An 18,288-nucleotide genomic window follows, 5' to 3' on the forward strand; every position below is an offset into this window, starting at 1 on the left:
GGAGATTGAACACCCAAGGAAAGCAAGCTAAGCCGAACATACCTTGAAAACGGGTAGCCGAGTGAAGCCGAGCAATGTCGAATGCTCAGTTGCGGTAGTTGAGACGATGCACTGCTAATTTCCAGTCAGATCATGAATACTCCCGGAGGTGCTCCATACTCGCGAGTGCATTTTGATTTTTCCACGACAATTTTCTTCGCCATGGGCCCAAAAAAAGACAACAGTGCCAGTGGCAGCAAAGAAAAACATACAGTGCTATGAAAAACAGTGGAATTAGGAAGGAGATTATCGCGCAGTTGTAACTACCGTGACTACTTCTGTAAATACTGGCATGAGGACTCCCCTTAGCTGTTCAACAACCCCAATGTAAAATACACAAACTCAGCACTGAACTAAAGCTAGCATTAACATAGCATTTATCATCCACTGATGCCATCACACCACAACAAAAAAGGTGAGGTATTTTTTATTGTTTAAATACTGTACATGGTATAAATGTAAAAAACATAAATAGAAATTAAAATAGGAATTTTCTGTTTTTGGAGCTGGGAAACGGATTAATTGCATTTACATTATTTCCTATGGCAAAAAATGTTTCGGAGGTTGAACAATTCGGACTTTGAACACTTCGCAGGAACGAATTATGTTCAAACTCCGAGGTACCACTGTATATATAAGTTATTGTGCTTCCTACTCCTTTTGATCATGTAAATTATTACTTTGATTAATTATTTTCTTTCTTCAAATTTTTATTTTAACTTCAACTTATATTTTATAATGTGCTAATATGTTAAAAAAAATCAACCAACCAACAACAACTCTCTGGTCTGTAGTCTCCTCTTCGTCCAAGTCTTCTCCTCTTCGTCGACTGGTTCTCTGCCTCGTCAATATTTTGAAGCAGATGTAATGCCTCTACTGTTTAAAAAATAAATAATGTCAGCTCATGGTGACATTTCTCTTAATGCCTTGCTGAAAAGTGGTTGCTTTGGAAATCCAACAGCGTTGTCAGCGGTGCAAGAATGATTCATATAAGTATTGTCATGTTTTTTAATACATGGCAGCATATGAATAATATACACACAGGCACATGAAAAGTCAAAACGCCAGGAAGGCAGAAACATTAGTTAATTTTGAAAACAGCATAACAACACATTAAAGTTTAAGCTTCAAAATACAGCTCTGTTGTTAACAAACGACAACTACAGTTATCCCTGCGAATGTTAACAAGTTACAACAAACTGTCTCCGGTGGTCAGCATAAGAGAAAAAAATCAAGGCAGAATTATAACCTGTCTATGTCGGAACACAGCAGTGATCACTTGGCGCACTCTCCTCTTCTTCGATGCCTTGACAAATGCACGCAACCACACTAATAAAAAAAAAAGACGAAAAAACACTCCAAAACCCTGACAACTAGTCGAGGTTCTCTGAAGGAAAACAAACAGCAATGGCATTATCGAAAAAGGCGGTGCCTTATGAGATTTTCCCGGAAATACATCATGGCTATTTGTGTATAGAGTCCATACTACTCTTTAAGGGGCCAGGCTTGGCCTGTAACACTAGGCTACTTAAATATGAATAAATATATAAATACACATCACAACATCCCATGGGTTCACCACCTGTGGGAGGGGCCAAAGGGGTCGGGTGCGCAGTGAGCTGGGTGTCAGTCCGACCCCCGGCTACTGAAGCTAGCTCTGGGGACATGGAATGTCACCTCTCTGGCATGGAAGGAGCCCAAACTGGTGCGTGAGGCCAAGAAGTTCCGACTAGATATCGTCGGACTCGCCTCCACACATAGCTTGGGTTTTGGTACCAATCCTCTCGAGAGGGGCTGGACTCTCTTCCACTCTGGAGTTGCCCACGGTGAGAGGCGCAGAGCAGGTGTGGGCATACTTATTGCCCACCGGCTAGGCACCTGTACGTTGGGGTTTACCCCGGTGAACTAGAGGGTAGCCTCCATCCGCCTTCGGGTGGGGGGACGGGTCCTGACTGATGTTTGTGCTTATGCACCGAACAGCAGCTCACAGTACCCACCCCTTCTGGTGTACTGGAGAGCACTCCCTCTGGGGACTCATTCGTTCTGCTGGGGGACTTTAACGCTCACGTGAGCAATGACGGTGAGACCGGGTGGGGCGTGATTGGGAGGAAGGGCCCCCCCGATTATAACCCAAGTGGTGTTTTGTTATTGGACTTCTGTGCTCAACACGGACTATCCATAAAGAACACCATGTTCAAACACAAGGGTGTCCATATGTGCACTTGGCACCAGGACACCCTAGGCCGCAGTTCGATGATCGACTTTGTAGTCGTGTAGACTACCACGCAGGACAAGGCCCGTTTCGCTGCACTTGTTCAGATGATGCAGACCGTATAATTTGGAAACCGGATTTGCGGCCGCATGTGTTGGACACTGGGTGAAGAGAGGGGCGGAGCTGTCAACTGATCACCACCTGGTGGTGTGTTGGCTCCGATGGCGGGGTAAAATGCTGGTTCGACCTGGCAGACCCAAACGTATTGTGAGGGTCTGCTCGGAACGTCTGGCAGAATCCCCTGTCAGAAAAAGTATCAACACCCACCTCCGGCAGAACTTCTCCCTTGTTTCGAGAGAGGGGGGGGGGGGGGCATTAAGTCAGAGTGTACCATGTTTCGCGCCTTCATTATTGAGGCGGCTGATCGGAGCTGTGGCCATAAAGTGGTTGGTGCCTGTCGTGGCGGCAATCCTAGAACCCGCTGGTGGACACCAGCGGTAAGGGATGCCGTCAAGCTGAAGAAGACGTCCTATTGGGCCTTTTTGGCCTGTGGGACTCCGGAGGCAGCTGACAGGTACCGGCTGTCCAAGCGGAATGCAGCTTCGGCGGTCGCTGAGGCAAAAACTTGGACATGGGAGAGGTTTGGTGAGGCCATGGAAAACCACTTCCGGACGGCTTCGAAGAAATTCTGGTCCACCATCCGACGTCTCAGGAGAGGAAAGCAATGCGCCATTAACACTGTGTATAGTGGAGATAGAATGCTGCTGACCTCGACTCGGTACATTGTGAATCGGTGGGGAGAATACTTCGAAGACCTCCTCCTAAATTCCACCGACACGTCTTCCTTTCAGGAAGCAGGGTTTGGGGGCTGCGAGGTGGGCTTCCCTATCTCTGGGGCTGAAGTCACTGAGGTGGTTGGAAAGCTCCTCGGTGGCAAGGCCCCGGGGGTGGATGAGATCCGCCCGGAGTTCCTAAAGGCTCTGGATGTTGTGGGGCTGTTGTGGTTGACACGCTTCTACAACATCGCTGGACATCGGGGACAGTGCCTCTGGATTGGCAGACCGGGGTGGTGGACCCCCTTTTTAAGAAGGGGGACCAGAGGGTGTGTTCCAACTATAGAGGGATCACACTCCTCAGCCTCCTTGTTAAGGTCTATTCAGGGGTGTTGGAGAGGAAGGTCCGTCGGGAAGTCGAATCTTGGATTCAGGAGGAGCAGTGTGTTTTTTGTCCCGGCCGTGGAAGAGTGGACCAGCTCTATACCCTTGGCAGGATCCGTGAGGGTGCATGGGAGTTTGCCCAACCAGTCTACATGTGCTTTGTGGACTTGGAGAAGGCGTTTGACCGTGTTCCTCAGGGAGTCCTGTGGGGGGTGCTTCGGGAGTACGGGGTACCGAGCCCCCTGATACGGGCTGTTTGGTCCCTGTACGACCGATGTCAGAGTTTGGTCCGCATTGCCGCAGTAAGTCAAATTTGTTTCCAGTGAGGGTTGGACTCCGCCAAGGTTGCCCTTTGTCACCGATTCTGTTCATAACTTTTATGGACAGAATTTCTAGGCGCAGCCGAGGCGTTGAGGGGGTCCAGTTTGGTGGCCTCAACATTGCATCTCTCCTTTTTGCAGATGATGTGGTGCTGTTGGCTTCTTCAAGCTGTTATCTCCAACTCTCGCTGGAGCGGTTCGCAACCAAGTGTGAAGCGGTTGGGATGCAAATCAGCACCTCCAAATCCGAGACCATGGATCAGGGATGAAATCCTGCCCCAAGTGGAGGAGTTCAAGTATCTTGGGGTATTGTTCACGAGTGAGGGTAGGTTGGAGCGGGATATCGACAGGCGGATCGGTGCAGCGTCTGTAGTGATGCGGACTCTGTATCGGTCCGTTGCGATAAAGAAGGAACTGAGCCGAAAGGCAAAGCTCTCGATTTACCGGTCGATCTCCCTTGAGAGGCGTTCCGGGCATGTCCCACCGGCGGGAAACCCCGGGGACGACCCAGGACACGCTGGAGAGACTATGTCTCTCGGCTGGCCTGGGAACACCTTGAGATCCCATTGGAGGATCTGGTAGAAGTGGCTGGGGAGAGGGAAGTCTGGGCTTCTCTGCTAAAGCTACTGCCCCCGCGACCCGACCCCAGATATGCGGTAGATGATGGATGGATGGCTACATCACAACAAACACAATATGATCTTACAGGCCGTTGCTTCAAGATTTTTTTTCTCGAGCTTTACCTTTTCTTCTTTTTTTGTCAAAAACGCCTGATATACAGGAGCACATTACACACAACCTTTTTAGAGTTGAATACTTGATAATGATCTTTAGCATTAAGCATTTATGTATTCTTGTTTTGAGTGTGCACACAGGTCATTTACATTTAAAACGTTTGTAAAACTAATTCAAGTGAACTTTGGCGTTCCATAGTGAATCTGGTTTAATCATATTTATCATAAACTGATTTAGGCAGAACGTTTCACACGAGCAAACCAGGGAAACAGGTTAGGGGAGCTCCTGTATCTGGGTCTTATTTTATTTGCTACAGGAACCTGGCATTCAAAGTGTTGTATAGATGTACTCATGTACATAGATGTAATGACAGATGGGATAGTAGCTAAGGGAGAAACGAAAACAGAGAATGTAAAAATTACCAAAATAAAACTAGAAATACCATTCAATTAATTCTTATTATCATGTAGCCTTGCTGCCCAAAGAGCCATGGCAAACTGATCAGAAGCAGATTGATAGAAAGTTTGTGGAACCTTCTAAAGGAATAAAAAAAAAATCTCCAGATGAGATGGTTATCTCTCTCGGCATAATGTTTGAACAGAGAATTAACAATGACCTCACTGGTGGATCACCTGTTGCAGGTAAACACACTGAACAGCTGCACACCAGGATCCAGAGCCACACCTTCGGACAATTTGTCCCGCTTATAGAACGATGGAAAGATGTCATTGTTCTTTCAGAAAGGCGAGTTTGGACCGAAATAAAGTCATGTTTGCATCAACTTAACTACATCAGTATTTAAAATTTTAACGATGGAAAGAAAACAGGACAAATGTGTTCATAATAATGAATAGGTATAGCCACTTAACAGATTGTCCACATGTGAAGACTAAGACTGAGGTGAAGATTTGAGGTAATGTAGAGTTATCATATTGTACAGGGTAGTACACTACAGCCAAAAAGTTTACTCAAATAAGAATACTGTTACTTTACAAAAATATGACTCAAGTAAAAGTAAAAGTTTTCCAATTACTTGGTAACAATATGTATTCAGTGGGTGTGGGTACTACTCAGGTACTGATATTATCCATATCATTTTAACTAAAACAATACTTTTAGTCTTTAGTCTATTATAAGATTAACAACAAGAAAATTCAAAGGTTAAAAATGTGAGTGGAAGAAGCATACTTATCCAAGTTGACATTTTGCCACAATGCTTTATGACTTATTTTGAGTCACACACAACTAACACGTTTAAAGAATGTGTGTGTTTATGATTATGATATCTAAGCTCAATTGAATAAGCTCAATGAACAATTTGCTCATGAGTGCAGTGTATCATTCTGATAATTTTGGGGAAGCCAGCATCTACTTATTTCCGCGGAAATTTTTCTAGTTTCTTTATTTATTTAACTAATTCCCGGAGGCCAGCACGAATTGCCAAAATTATTTGGGGAGAAATTAACTTTTTTTTCTTTTTCTTTTTTAAACTTGATCGAGGAGCCGCTTTTTCCTCTGTGCCGGCTGGTCTTGGAAGCTGGCTTTGATGTATATTGCTCGGTCCCACAGATGGCAATGATATTGTCTCACATTGTTTTTAATTCACGTTAGGATCACTGTTGTCTATTACTTTTTGCCTCATTTGGAAAAATAGTTACTAGAGAGGACAGAAAAGTCACCATATAAAGCAAAAACAATGTAACCAATGTCTACACGTGTGCACATAAAATAAAAGCACAATTTTCAATATAAATGCACTGCATATTTTACGTTTTATTTAGACTTCATAGTCACGCTGAGGACCATTCAGAGGCTTTTTTGCCCACATCTGGGGTACACTGTTAAAATTAAACAGAGATGAATAAATCAACAGGTTTGAAAATTTGATGATGCCTGCCAATGTCTTCTCGGCCAAAAGGCTGTTAGCAAAATTCCATGTTTCACAATTGTTTTGTTGTCCCGTTAAAATATTTAAGTTCACTGGAATGAAATCTGTATTTATATCCATATGGCCGCAGATGGTATGCCAGGTACTCCAGAGCATAGAGTTGAACAGCGTAAATGTAGTGAAAGGACACCGCAAAATCTGAACAGCATCCTGGTCCCTGGAGAAAGAGAATAAGAAATTAATTGTTATTTCACAACCAGCACAAAAAACAGTGCAATTAACTTGTCCAGTTACTTCCTGTTATACCATCAATCGAGCAGATGGCCCAAAATCTCCTTTGAAATTTGGGAGTCACATGTAACTGCCTAAGGTTCCGCAGCGTCACAGTGGCGGTGGAAAACAAACGCTCCTCCAGGGGGACCAATACACCACTTCGGGGTGCACTGGTAAAATTCTGCCGATTGCCCGCTAAATTTCAATGGAGCGAAGACATTGAAGAGAGATGGTGGCCACAAGACACCCACATATCAAGATCTAACCAATCAGAGGAAAGCTGCTTTGACTGCATTGGACAGTGTGAAAACATTTATTTTTGCTAAATTGAACATTCTAAATTGTCCATTGGTGTGAATGGGGCTTCAACCCCTCAGCCCCTTTTCTTTTCGGATGTTGCTGATGAGATGTGGTTGGTGAAGTCTGTTGTAATAACATGTCAGAAAGGAAAAATAAATAACTGAAAAAATGTGAGTGGAAATAGTTGTTTGTCTATGTGTGCCCTGCGATTGCCTGATAACCAATAAGGGTGTACCCTGCACCTCGCCTAAAGTAGCTATGATATTCTCCATCTCACCCGCCACCCTAATAGGAGTAGTATTGAAAATTGAAAAATGTGGAATGGAGTGGAATTTAAAGCTTTATTTTGTCATTGCACATGCACAGTGAGTACAGAGCAGCAAAATAGATTAACAAAACACACCCCGTCTAAGAAACATGAAGAACAATGACCAACAGAAGGAGACAGAATAGGAAAACGCGTCGATTCGCTACTACGGCACCCAAGATCAAGATTGAGGAAAGAAACCACTAGGAAGAATGAGGGGATAAAAACAAGCCTCAAGCTATGCTCCTTTAAAGGAGGTGTGGGGGCCCGCAGAAGACATCGTAAATATTTTTTTTTGCCAAAATCGAAACTTTCGGTTAGGCCACATCTGTGGGCATCATTTCTATGAACTATTGACCAATCTAAAGTGTTGAAAATGGCTTACTGTCTTTGATGATCAAATTCTAATGGTTGAATAAACCATAAACGTTTTTGGGGTCTCCTGAAAAGTGATTGTTTTGGAGGTACTTAGTGTAGTTTTTTTTGACCGAATAATGTTAGAGACCATTTACGAGGACATCTGCCAATTGTTATGCTTCCTTTAATCATCTTAGTTCAATCCCAGGGTTTCATAAGTACAATTAATTAAGGGAGTACAATTAATGTATTGTATTCTTACTTGAATTGGAGGGTAGTGCTCATAACTCAGATGCCAAGGTTTCTTTTGGAACTGTCTGACCAAATGCCGCTCTGGAGGGAAAGGATGAAATGTTTGTCTTGCTTTCACATCCCTGGTATCTACTGGTTCCACCTTCATTGTCTCCATACACTTCCCCAGTGCCATGTCCTCTGTGGATGAGAAGTGAGTGCATGCTCCTGTGGTGAAACCTTTCACAAATCTCCTTAGTGCTTCTTTACTAAGGACGTATCCTGCTCCACCACTCATATAGCCTTGTTTGACAAAAGGCCTAAACCTTCTTCCCAGGTACAAAGGCTTCTCGGGATCAAGCTGAGACAGCATGTAGAGTAGATTCTCTACAATCACATATGTGTCATCATCTGCTTTTAAGAACCAATCTGCATTGTTCAGGTGCTGTTGGTATATGTACTCAAAGGCACGGATGGTCTTCCAATATAAGTGCTCACGTCCCTCACTGACATTCAGTTTCACAGTTGGGAAGTCAGTCCGAACAGAACTCATGTACAACACTATGTTGCAGCGCTTTGCCCATGTTTCCTTAATGTGCTTGGTCCGGGACATCATATTCTTTGGCCCTGTCATGATCCAACACAAGATACGGGTTGTTCGTGAAGAATTTGTTGTAGAACTCAAGTTGACACCTAGATGTAAAACAAATAATGTATTATTAATGTACTGTATAGAAGAGTCAATAAAAACTGAGTTATCTTAATAAAGACTGACCATCATGCCTTGAATCATTTACCAGTCCGAATGTCCATCACATTTAGACTTAATGGTAAATAGGCTTTTTTTTTAATTATTGTGCTTGTTTAACCTCACGGTTTGGATTTTGTTAGTTTTTGTTGTCTTGTTTGGTTTTGCCTGGTTGTGGTCTGTTTTGTTTCCTTGTGTCTCCCTTTGTCTCGTCAAGGTCTATCACGTTCAACTGTGCTTGTCTTCCCACCAGCTTGTGTCAGCCTATCAGTTCCCTCAGCCAAGTGTGTTTAGTCCTGTTGTCTCATATTGTGTCATTAGTGGATGTGTATTTAGGCCCCGTCCACACGAAAGCCAGTTTCAATGTATCCTCACAAGTTTCTTACCGTTTAGGCCGTTCGTCCACACGATGGCGCGGTTTCGGAGCTTGAAACCGATCACTTTTGAAACCAGGCTCTAGAGTGGAAAGATTTGAAAACGCTCCGTATGCTTCCGTCTGGACACCATATGTAGGATACTCCGCCAGTGATGACTGTGCGCGAACCGCAAGTCTGTCAACAACAATGGCGGATAGCCGTGTTGTAGTCATTTTGCGCAGCCTCCTTAGCTTGCTTATGCTTTTGCAGCAAAATATTTTGCTTTTTCATACCCATGTTCAACATACGTATTTGCATCACCCGCCATTTTCACTTCTCCTGTGTTCGTCTTCTTCATGTTGTTTTGATACATGCAAAAAGCCATGTTTGTTCTGTAGATTGAAATAATGTAAAAAAAAAAAAGTGTTCGTCTTCTTTACTGATTCTTCTTCTACGCTTTCCATTAACAGACTTGGCATTTACATTACAGCTGTTAAACGTTCTCAACGTCTTCTTTTGGACAAGTCTTGAAAAACTTCTGTGTGTACAATATTTGTTTGAGGAATGAAGACGGCTTTGCTTCCGTCTGGACGGGGCCTTAGTTTCCTGTTTTCGTTCAGTTTGTGTCGCTCCATTGTCATTGCCCTACATCCTGTTTTTGCGACGTCAAGTCTTTTGTCAGTTATCACTTTGCTTGTTGATTTTGAACTTTTTGGTTTTGGTTTTGGTTGCCCGTACCTTGTGCACCTCCTCGTTTTTGTTATATTAAAACCTAAAACTATCTGACTGCATCCCTGCCGTTTTGAGACCACACTCCACCTCCGCTTGAAACAGAACAGAATGGACCAACCAAAACAAAGCCCAGCACGGAGCACCTGGCGACGCCCAGTACACCGGAAGCCTGCAGCCCATCGCCCTCAGGCTGCCAACCACCCCCATTCTCTTCATGTAGGTTCTGCTTTTACATCAGTTTCACGTTCATATATGTCCCGCTCAGCCATGTCATATATTCCCCAGACGCGTATTTAGCATCCCCAAAGTGAACAATAGCACCCCCCAAATTTTAGAGTATATAAAGTTAAAGTACCACTTATTGTCACACCCAACTAAGTGGGGCGAAATTCATTCTCTGCATTTGACCCATCCCCTGAGGGAGCAATGAGCAGCAGGGATTGCGCTCAGGAATTAATTAGGTGATCTAACCCCCCAATTCCAACCCTTAATGCTGAGTGTCAAGCAGGGAGGCAAATTCCCATTTTTATAGTTTTTGGTATGACCCGGCAAGGGATTCAACACACAACCTCCCAGTCAGGGCAGGCACCCTATCACAAGGCCACTGATATATATATAGGTATATACATATATATACTTTTACTGTGTGTTCTTTTTAACAAGCTTGAATAAATAAATAATTTATAAATAAACCATAGAGTTTAAAGGTAATATTTAAACAACAAAAATACAGAACACCCCCGATTTGATTGAAACTGGTTTGATCCACCTCGACCCCTCCACCCTCTGCTTTTGCTTGCAAAATGCAAGATGAACGGAGCAGCCGTCCTCCTAGAGTCTAGTCAGTCATGGTATGCCTGTCTAGTTGAGTGAAAGTGTTCCTTAATGTCACCAGGATATATGAAATGTTTCTTGCCTTCTACCACTCAACACCAACACATTATTTTCATTACTAGTCTGCTTTTTTGCTCCTCGATCATGTTGCTACTTGCTCATGAAGGAAACAAGTGTTTATATTAATGTCTATATGTCGTGCTGCTATTGGCTATCTTACTAACGTGTGTGGCGTACTTGCATGGTGTGTGTCTGCACAGACAAAAAGTAACCTCGTGAAGTAGGTCATGGACACACGATTATTTTTCAGCAAACAAAAGTTCCATTTTGAAGTATTTTTATTCAAGACAAGATGTAAAAAGTCAGACACAAACAGTGCTAAAGTCAGTTTGTTGTGTTAAATATGTTTATATGATTTGTCTACACTTCACCCATACACAGACTTGTACATGTATTATTATTATTTTGTAGATTCAAGTGCATTTCTTTTTTTATGTGTATGCTAAGGTATGATTTTTTACAACATATTACAGACAAGTATAGTCAAATAACAAACATTCTGTATTAAGTTAATGTCTGTAAATAAATTGCATATATTGTGTGTTTTCATTTAAAAGAAAAAAAAAAAAGTCCAATGTCCATTTTTGTTAATTCTCACTGTAAACTGTGGGGAGCTAACCTTGCCAGCAAGATTAATTCTCGCGGTATTTGTGAGTCCACAAACTTCGGAGAATACATCTTGTACCGATCCCGCTAATATATGTTAGCAGCCGATCTTTTTTCGATTGGACCAATCAGCTATTGTTTAGGCAGGACGAAACCAATAAGCGCCGATGGCAGGGGGAAACAAACAAACCTAACAGATGAATGGATGCTGCAATTAATTATGTTCTCGCAGAATTACTCACCATTTCCTTGTTGAATTTGAACAGCGAGAGGAGTTTTCTGCATTTTTATCTGGTAAAGATATTTGTGCTGTAAATGCCCAGAGCGTCTCTCAGCTGACTGTAGGTTGTGCTGAGGTGTCATCAGCGTACTCCAAGTCAGTCAGATGGTGGTTGCCAAGGGACACAGATTCTGGACATCAGATGGTCGATGATGCAGTTAAAAAAATCAGGAACAGCCACGCAGCCCTGGCAAACGCCTCTAGAGATGGTAAACCAGTCGGAGTCAATACTGTTGATACGGACACAGCTCTCTGCGTTGCTGTAGGCTGTGAAGAGGGTTGATAATCTTGGGTGCCGCTCCGAGGGTTTGGAGGATGTTCCACAGTGAGGAGTGGCATACAGTGTCACAGGCGGCCTTCAGATCAATGAATCCGATATACAGATGACGATCTTTACGGAATTCACAGGTCTTTTCTATCAGCAGATGAACGGGAGAGATGTGGTCGATTGTTGAGCGATTGGGCATAAAGCCAGCCTGCTAGGGACAACGGCGGCTTCTGAGCGCTGGAAGGGCACGGCTGAGCAAGATCCTGGTGAAGACCTTGCCAGGGATGGAGAGCAAGGTTATGCCTCTGTAGTTTCCACAGACAAGACTGTCACACTTGCATTTCCAGAGGGGCAATATGACCACTCTGGTCCAGTCGGAGGGCAGCGGCTCAGTCTCCCATGCCTGATTGAATAGGCGCATTAGCCATTCCACCATGCCATCACCCCGCATCTCCCCGGTGATGGCACAGATACCGGGGGCTTTTCTGGTGTTCAGCTTCTTTAGAGCAGCTCTTACTTCCTCAGGTGTTACAGGGTCTGTGCAGCAGGCGTCACTAGGAGGTTCAGCGTTCGCAGCCGCGAGGAGGATGGAATCAGCCGGGATGGTTAGGTGCTGCAGGAGGAGACTAAAGTGCTCCTTCCAGCGCACAAGACAGTTGGTTTCTGTTGTAATGAGATTACCGTCTGAGCCTTTTACCAGGGTTGTCTTTATGCGTGGGCTGCTACGGGCTTAGCGCAGTAGATTGAATACGCGGCTCATGATATTGCTGTTGGCCGCGGAATCAAGCTGTCGGGCTTCTGCCTCCCAGAACCTCTCCCTATCCTCAGTGATGGCCACGTTGCGCAAGCGGTTCAGTCGCTGGTACGCCGTGAGGTCGCCTCGGAGCTGGGCCTTATATCGCTGGTCGATGATGTTTAGCGTCCTCTCTGATATTTGGAATGGCAAGAGCCACGCCATAAAGGCCAGCCCGACTCTCGGGGCCGCTCCAGATGTAACAATAATTGCCTGCTGTTATTTCGCCATTGCCTCGCCATCGCACTTCACAGAGGCCTGCCAGGGTGATGTTATAGTGACAGAGCTCTCGGGACAGCAGGGTGGCAGCTCCGGGGCGAAGGAGTGTCTGGACATTCCATGTGGCAACACGGGTCCAATGGCGAAGGTCAATCCGTACTCGTTGGTCGGGGGCAGGCTTGGGTCTGTTACCGTGCTGGTCAGTCTGGCTCTCTCTGGTCAGTTTTGTAACAATGGGGTTTGTTAGCCCTCCGCAGGATAGTCGGATGGTGGGGCTGCCACTTCACAGCTTACAGACACGCTGGGGTCTTGCTTTGTCTGGAACCTACCCTGGATACCGGCCCGCTTTGGGTGATCCTAACAGGAGCTAGCTCCCGACGTTATTGCTCTCTCGGCTCATTGGAACACACAAGCCCCTTCGCCACATCAAGGCCAGACCTGTTAGAGGGACTTGTGAGACTATAAGGCTAAAATTGGCATTTTGTGTCTCATACATCTGGGATAGGCTCCAGCATGCCCACGACACTTGTGAGGACAAGCAGTTCAGATAACACTCACTACCCCAATAGAATAGAATAGAATACTTTTATTGTCATTGTACAACAGGTGTACAACAAAATTGGGAGTGTAAATAAAACAGCATAAAATGTAACAATTGGCAAAATTGGAAGATCGAGAACATTAATACACTAGTATTGTGATAACCATTGAACAGGTAAAATGACTTTGCATTGCAAATTTAGAAGAGTGTGAATACTTCTTGGAATTGTGCGAGATTGTGTAAAGCCTAATTGTAATGGTGCAAAAAGTCTAACTTGATTACAATGAATGGTGTGTCATCACTAACCTATATTGGAAAGTAAGAGTGCATCCAAATTTGCTGCAGGAATGTGTGAGGGCCACAGATGGCAAAACTGGCCAAAAGTAACTAATATTAAAAAATATTGCCTACAAAAATATTATACATTCAAATAATAACATATCTTTCAGTTCAGTTTTGGCTAAAGTTGAATTTAAAATGTGACACAGAGTCCACCAAACGAGCTTGCACCGTTGAAACCATGACTTGCCTTGTTTAGGTACCCAGCCATAGAAAACATAGGACATTTATTATTAGCTAGCGCTTGAACGTTGCATATAGCAATAACTTAAACTCATGACATTTGGGTGAAGTGTAACTGCCTCACTCTCTCGTCACCGTTTGATAATAAACTTGCAGCTTACCTCAATAAGCTATTTCAAGTTTGACGGCGAGTTTTTGAAAGCCATAGCTGGTGGCACTTTGGTTCACAACGTTTGCAGTGCATTTGAAATGACTTGTTGAAGAGTAACTCCTTCAAGTACAACCAGGAATGTGCAACCAATCAGTGTTTTAGAAAACAAGACGAACATATTTAACCATTTACGAGGAATGTGCCATGGTCAGATGGATTTTCTGGCTGCTGGTACTCAGGACGCAGACATCTTACTGGCAAGCCGTCTTACCGAGTGTTGCCAACTCCCCAGTAAGGAAAGTAATTATTGGCTGTCTTAAAAGTCGCTAGAAGTCGCTAAATGATTTTGTCACTTAATTGGTTTCATTGTCAATTTGAATATAATTGTAACGGACGCTGTAGAAGAGAGGAATAACATCGTGGGAGAGGCAAAATGTGAGTAAAAAACCACCCTAAATATGTTTAGAACTACAAATGAACTTTCTTCTATTGGTTTGTTGTTGTTTTGATTTTGCCTTTGAATAGGCCATCACTTCTCAAAGTAACTTCATGACTTTAATGCTTTGTTGAGACCACTGATCTGTATATATTACTGGATACCCGATAGGCCAAGACTTTTGAAGCCGCGAGGCCGGCATATTACTACTCCCAAAAAACGTTTCTTGGACGACGATCCTATACCTTTACAGTATCGAAATTGGAGAACATTTCAGAGAGTACTTAGTAGAAACAACATGATTTACGATGTTTTAAATTTGTTAAACATAAACAAGAGGACTTAAGACATTTTACAACTTGCCTTAACTACATGTGTAAATTATATGCTTAATCAAGTTTACAGGAGGAAACTTGTATATTTTTTTATTAAGGAGTTATACCTGTAATTCAATAAAAGATGCCTCTGCCAAATCTAATATTGGGGTCTAAGGAAGTGAGTGATAAAAACAAAGGGGGTGTTCAAAGCAGCACACACCATCCACTAGTTAAAAAATAGTGACCACCCCACCAACCACCCAACCACACTCGCCCCCTGGCCCTATACTAAGAGCTGTATCTGTCTAATATGTACGTATACGTATAGTTTATATACAGTAGTCTGTTCGCAAGATGGGAGGGGTAAGATGGCCACCCTGTGGCTTCAACGACTTGCACGGGTGTGTATGGGATATGGACTATCCTGGAATATATACAGGTCGTCAGTGATCTATCTGTCTGTCTAGCTAACAAGCTAATTAACTCATAACTGGAACATTTGTCGTCAGTCACTTGAACATACTACTTCAGTTGAATTTCTTTAGATAAAGTAGTGAATCAAATATTTGCACTGAAAGGACACCTTGCCGTGAGTGTAAGTCCTGACTCTTGGAATTGCTCGTAGCTCTCTGCTGGAGGAACACAAGGGACTAAGAAATGGTAGAGTAGTAGTAGTGAAAGATAGAGTAGGGTATTACTGCAGCCTGGAGACCACCTCGCCCATGCGACCGCGATAGCGGAAGCGCGATGAATGGAAGTTGTTGAAGTCGGTGCCAGCAGCTATATTTATTTTTCAAAATAAGAATACTGAGTGCAGAAGAAGGAGAAGAGGATTATGGTCTGGAGTCACAGGTAAATTACGTTTATGATGCAAAAGCCTATCTTCAAAAGTAGACTTTTGATAATATTGTGATCTAATGTTAGTGTGTTATGTTAGCGGCTGAATTAAAATAATACGGAGTCACGGGTAAGTCGTGTTGTTCTGCAAACGTAGCTCCATTAATGCAGAATTTTGATAATATTAGGTAACGTTAGCAGTGCCATGTTAGCAGGTAAATTAAAATAATATGGAGTCACGCCACAAGGTGCACGTTAAAGACACAATGTCATTTGCGTGGATCAACAAATGTTTCTGAGTTGTACTACAATACTTTTTCTTGTGTATTTATGTAGACAAGAAGGTGGCAATGGCTGTGAGATCTTCATTCTAATGGTACAATTGACTTTTGTCTGTATGCAGGTAGGCTACTGTATTATGTAGTCATTCGATCACTTACAAGGTGTAAAATATTGTATACTGCTAATGTTTAGCTTATATTCTGTTCCATATTTGCTGTGGATACAGTGCAATAATTGTAATAAGGGACATATTTTGTGATTTTTCAGAACTTGAACAGATTGATGATTTTTCTGGCTTATTATAGTGCGCTTTTTACATGGTGCTGGGGGTAAATTTGGACTTCTCAACAGTAAAGTGCCCGGAAAGCATTCAGAATAAGCACAGTTGTTGTCTTACACCATGACTTCAATTATAATATTGTGTACCGGTATTTTTAGGATAATGTACACAATCAGGAGATGGTGGTGTCTGTTGCTCTTGGCAGGTTATTCAGGTGTCAGGTACGTTAACGTTTGTTTGCATTGTTTGTGAATTTTAAATATTGCAATATTAATATTATTGTGATACTTAACATGTACCTAAAGAAATAAATGACATCTTTATTATTCTAATGAAAGAAATACACTTTTTCTCGTCCAGAAAAACAAGCAGGCTCATTATTATTATCTAAATAGGTTATTTAGTGTTAGTAATGGCCCTAGATTGCTGTTCTCCTATTGGATGCAGATTCACATTTAAAGTTACATGATGCATCTGATTGGTCAAAGTCAGATAAACGCATACAATTCCATATGAAGTTATATACAATTTTTGGGAGTTTCATTTTTTTTTCTTCCCCAGTTCCCCTTTTCATTTTTAGTTTACTGTATTTCAGTGGCCATCCATTTATAAATAGCGGGGGGTCCGCTGTATTATAAAAAATCCCCCTGGTTAATAAATGATTGTGCAATACTGTGGTGTGTGCACTGATCACAGTGGATATGGAAGAGGAGGCAAAGAAGCCCAGAAAAGTACCTCCAAAAGAGTCTCTTCGTGAGATTGAGGTGAATTTACTGTCTTGCATATTTACGTACAGTCAGAATTTTATCGGTTGTCTATAAAATAAGCTCTCCCAATAATACTTCAATAGGTATCATCAGGAAACTGTTGATCTGACTCCTGATTTTGGAACTATTAATGTATGATTCATAGATCATGTCTCTGTCATTGGCAGTGAACGTACCCTCCAGTGTGAGCAACTTGAAAGATAAATGTCAGAAGAGAAAAATCTTACTTCAGATAATTTTTTGAGAAGACTGGAGAGAGAGAGAGAGAGAGAGATAGACTTCCTGCATCATTGCACATTTACAGTATTAATTACTGTGGTCCTGGTGACTTTATCCTTGCTTGATGACGCTCCGCATTGTTTACACAGCTGTTATCAGTTGGTAGTACAGCACAAATATTGTCCAACTACAAACTTGCAACCCAACTAAATAAAAACTATTTTTTAAACATTTAGAAAATGTCTGGTTACCTTTGTGTCCAAGTTGTTTTCCTTGCCAGGCATCTTTTATATGGATCTCTGACAAAAAGTATTGCAGGGACATAAATCCAATCAGCAATCCAGTGATAAAGATTGAACGTGACCTAAATCTCATTCTGTATTACCTGTCAAATATATATACACATACATATACTTTATCTTTAGTTGACAAGGTCAAGTTCCTGAACTAAAAGTCCAGATGCACAAGATAAGAGTGTTTCTGCTCTTGTGCCCTGATGGGAAAAGCGCCCTTTCTGCTGGAGCCTACTTTAGTTCATTCATCAATCTTAAAAATATATATATATTTAAAAAAATCCTCTATGTCCTCAATTCCCCCCAACAGTCTTTTGATATAAGACGGGCATTTATTTGAGTTCAACTGTGCCTGTCGATTAAGCGCACAACAGACACAGCCCCCACTTTGCCACTCCCTCCTTTCCTCCCCCTCCTGCTCTTCTGCCGCCTCTAGATTCCCCCCCCCGGCCTTGATAAAAAGTCATTTACATGCAACTTAGCTCTCAACCAGTACTTGAGCGCAGATATGAATAGGCAGATACAACACACTGCTTTCAGGTGCGTGCCTAAGATGAGGGTAAACTAGTGTTACCACATTCCATGTTTAACAAACGTCACAAAGATAAAATAACAAACAAACACACACAAAAACCACAGTCCATGTTTGTGGACACACAAAAACTAGACTAAAATGTACATTGTACTGCATGTGGTTGTAAACAACACTGTACAATTACAAAAATGAAAATGGAAATAACCTGTCATATTGTTGTCCGTGACGGTGTGGTCGGTGGCAAGGACCCAAATGCCGAACCGTGAACAAAAGTTTATTGAGCACAAAATAAAAAAATAAAAAATCACTTTCTTAGGGAAAAACTCTTGCAAAAGGTTAAAAATACAAAATCACCATGTGGGAAAAATCAACATAAATCTGGCTGGAGAGCAA

The 18,288-nt window shown here is 42.6% G+C and overlaps 1 protein-coding gene and 1 pseudogene across 2 annotated transcripts; both read right to left on the bottom strand.

Moving 5' to 3' along the window:
- Nucleotides 1-1,412: 1,412 nt before the first annotated feature.
- Nucleotides 1,413-4,205, bottom strand: LOC147158168 (uncharacterized; annotated as a pseudogene).
- Nucleotides 4,206-6,216: 2,011 nt separating this feature from the next.
- On the bottom strand, nt 6,217-17,716 carry c1galt1a (core 1 synthase, glycoprotein-N-acetylgalactosamine 3-beta-galactosyltransferase 1a). Of its 2 annotated transcripts, XM_086062891.1 has the most exons (4): nt 17,453-17,716; nt 17,319-17,366; nt 7,851-8,512; nt 6,217-6,568 (listed from the first exon to the last, which is right to left on the bottom strand). In XM_086062891.1, the coding sequence occupies exons 1-4, from the start codon at nt 17,475-17,477 to the stop codon at nt 6,404-6,406; spliced, it is 900 nt and encodes a 299-aa protein (XP_085919017.1). In that variant the 5' UTR covers nt 17,478-17,716; the 3' UTR covers nt 6,217-6,403. The 2 variants fall into 2 exon arrangements, with proteins under 2 accessions (XP_085919017.1, XP_085919016.1); XM_086062890.1 differs by having other exon boundaries at nt 17,319-17,716.
- Nucleotides 17,717-18,288: the final 572 nt, after the last annotated feature.

This window comes from Leptonotus elevatus, chromosome 19 (assembly GCF_054856555.1).
Source record: "Leptonotus elevatus isolate MCC_2025b chromosome 19, RoL_Lele_1.0, whole genome shotgun sequence".
Classification (NCBI taxonomy): domain Eukaryota; kingdom Metazoa; phylum Chordata; class Actinopteri; order Syngnathiformes; family Syngnathidae; genus Leptonotus; species Leptonotus elevatus.

Bases quoted from the DNA above. Each gene is read 5' to 3' on its own strand.
- c1galt1a (XM_086062890.1), bottom strand. From the start codon at position 17,442: ATGAGATTTAGGTCACGTTCAATCTTTATCACTGGATTGCTGATTGGA. The intron at 8,513-17,318 runs GTAACCAGACAT...TTTTACATCTAG, and splicing joins AAAACAACTTGGACACAAAG to GTGTCAACTTGAGTTCTACA. The intron at 6,569-7,850 runs GTAAGAATACAA...CTCTTTCTCCAG, and splicing joins AGCACTACCCTCCAATTCAA to GGACCAGGATGCTGTTCAGA.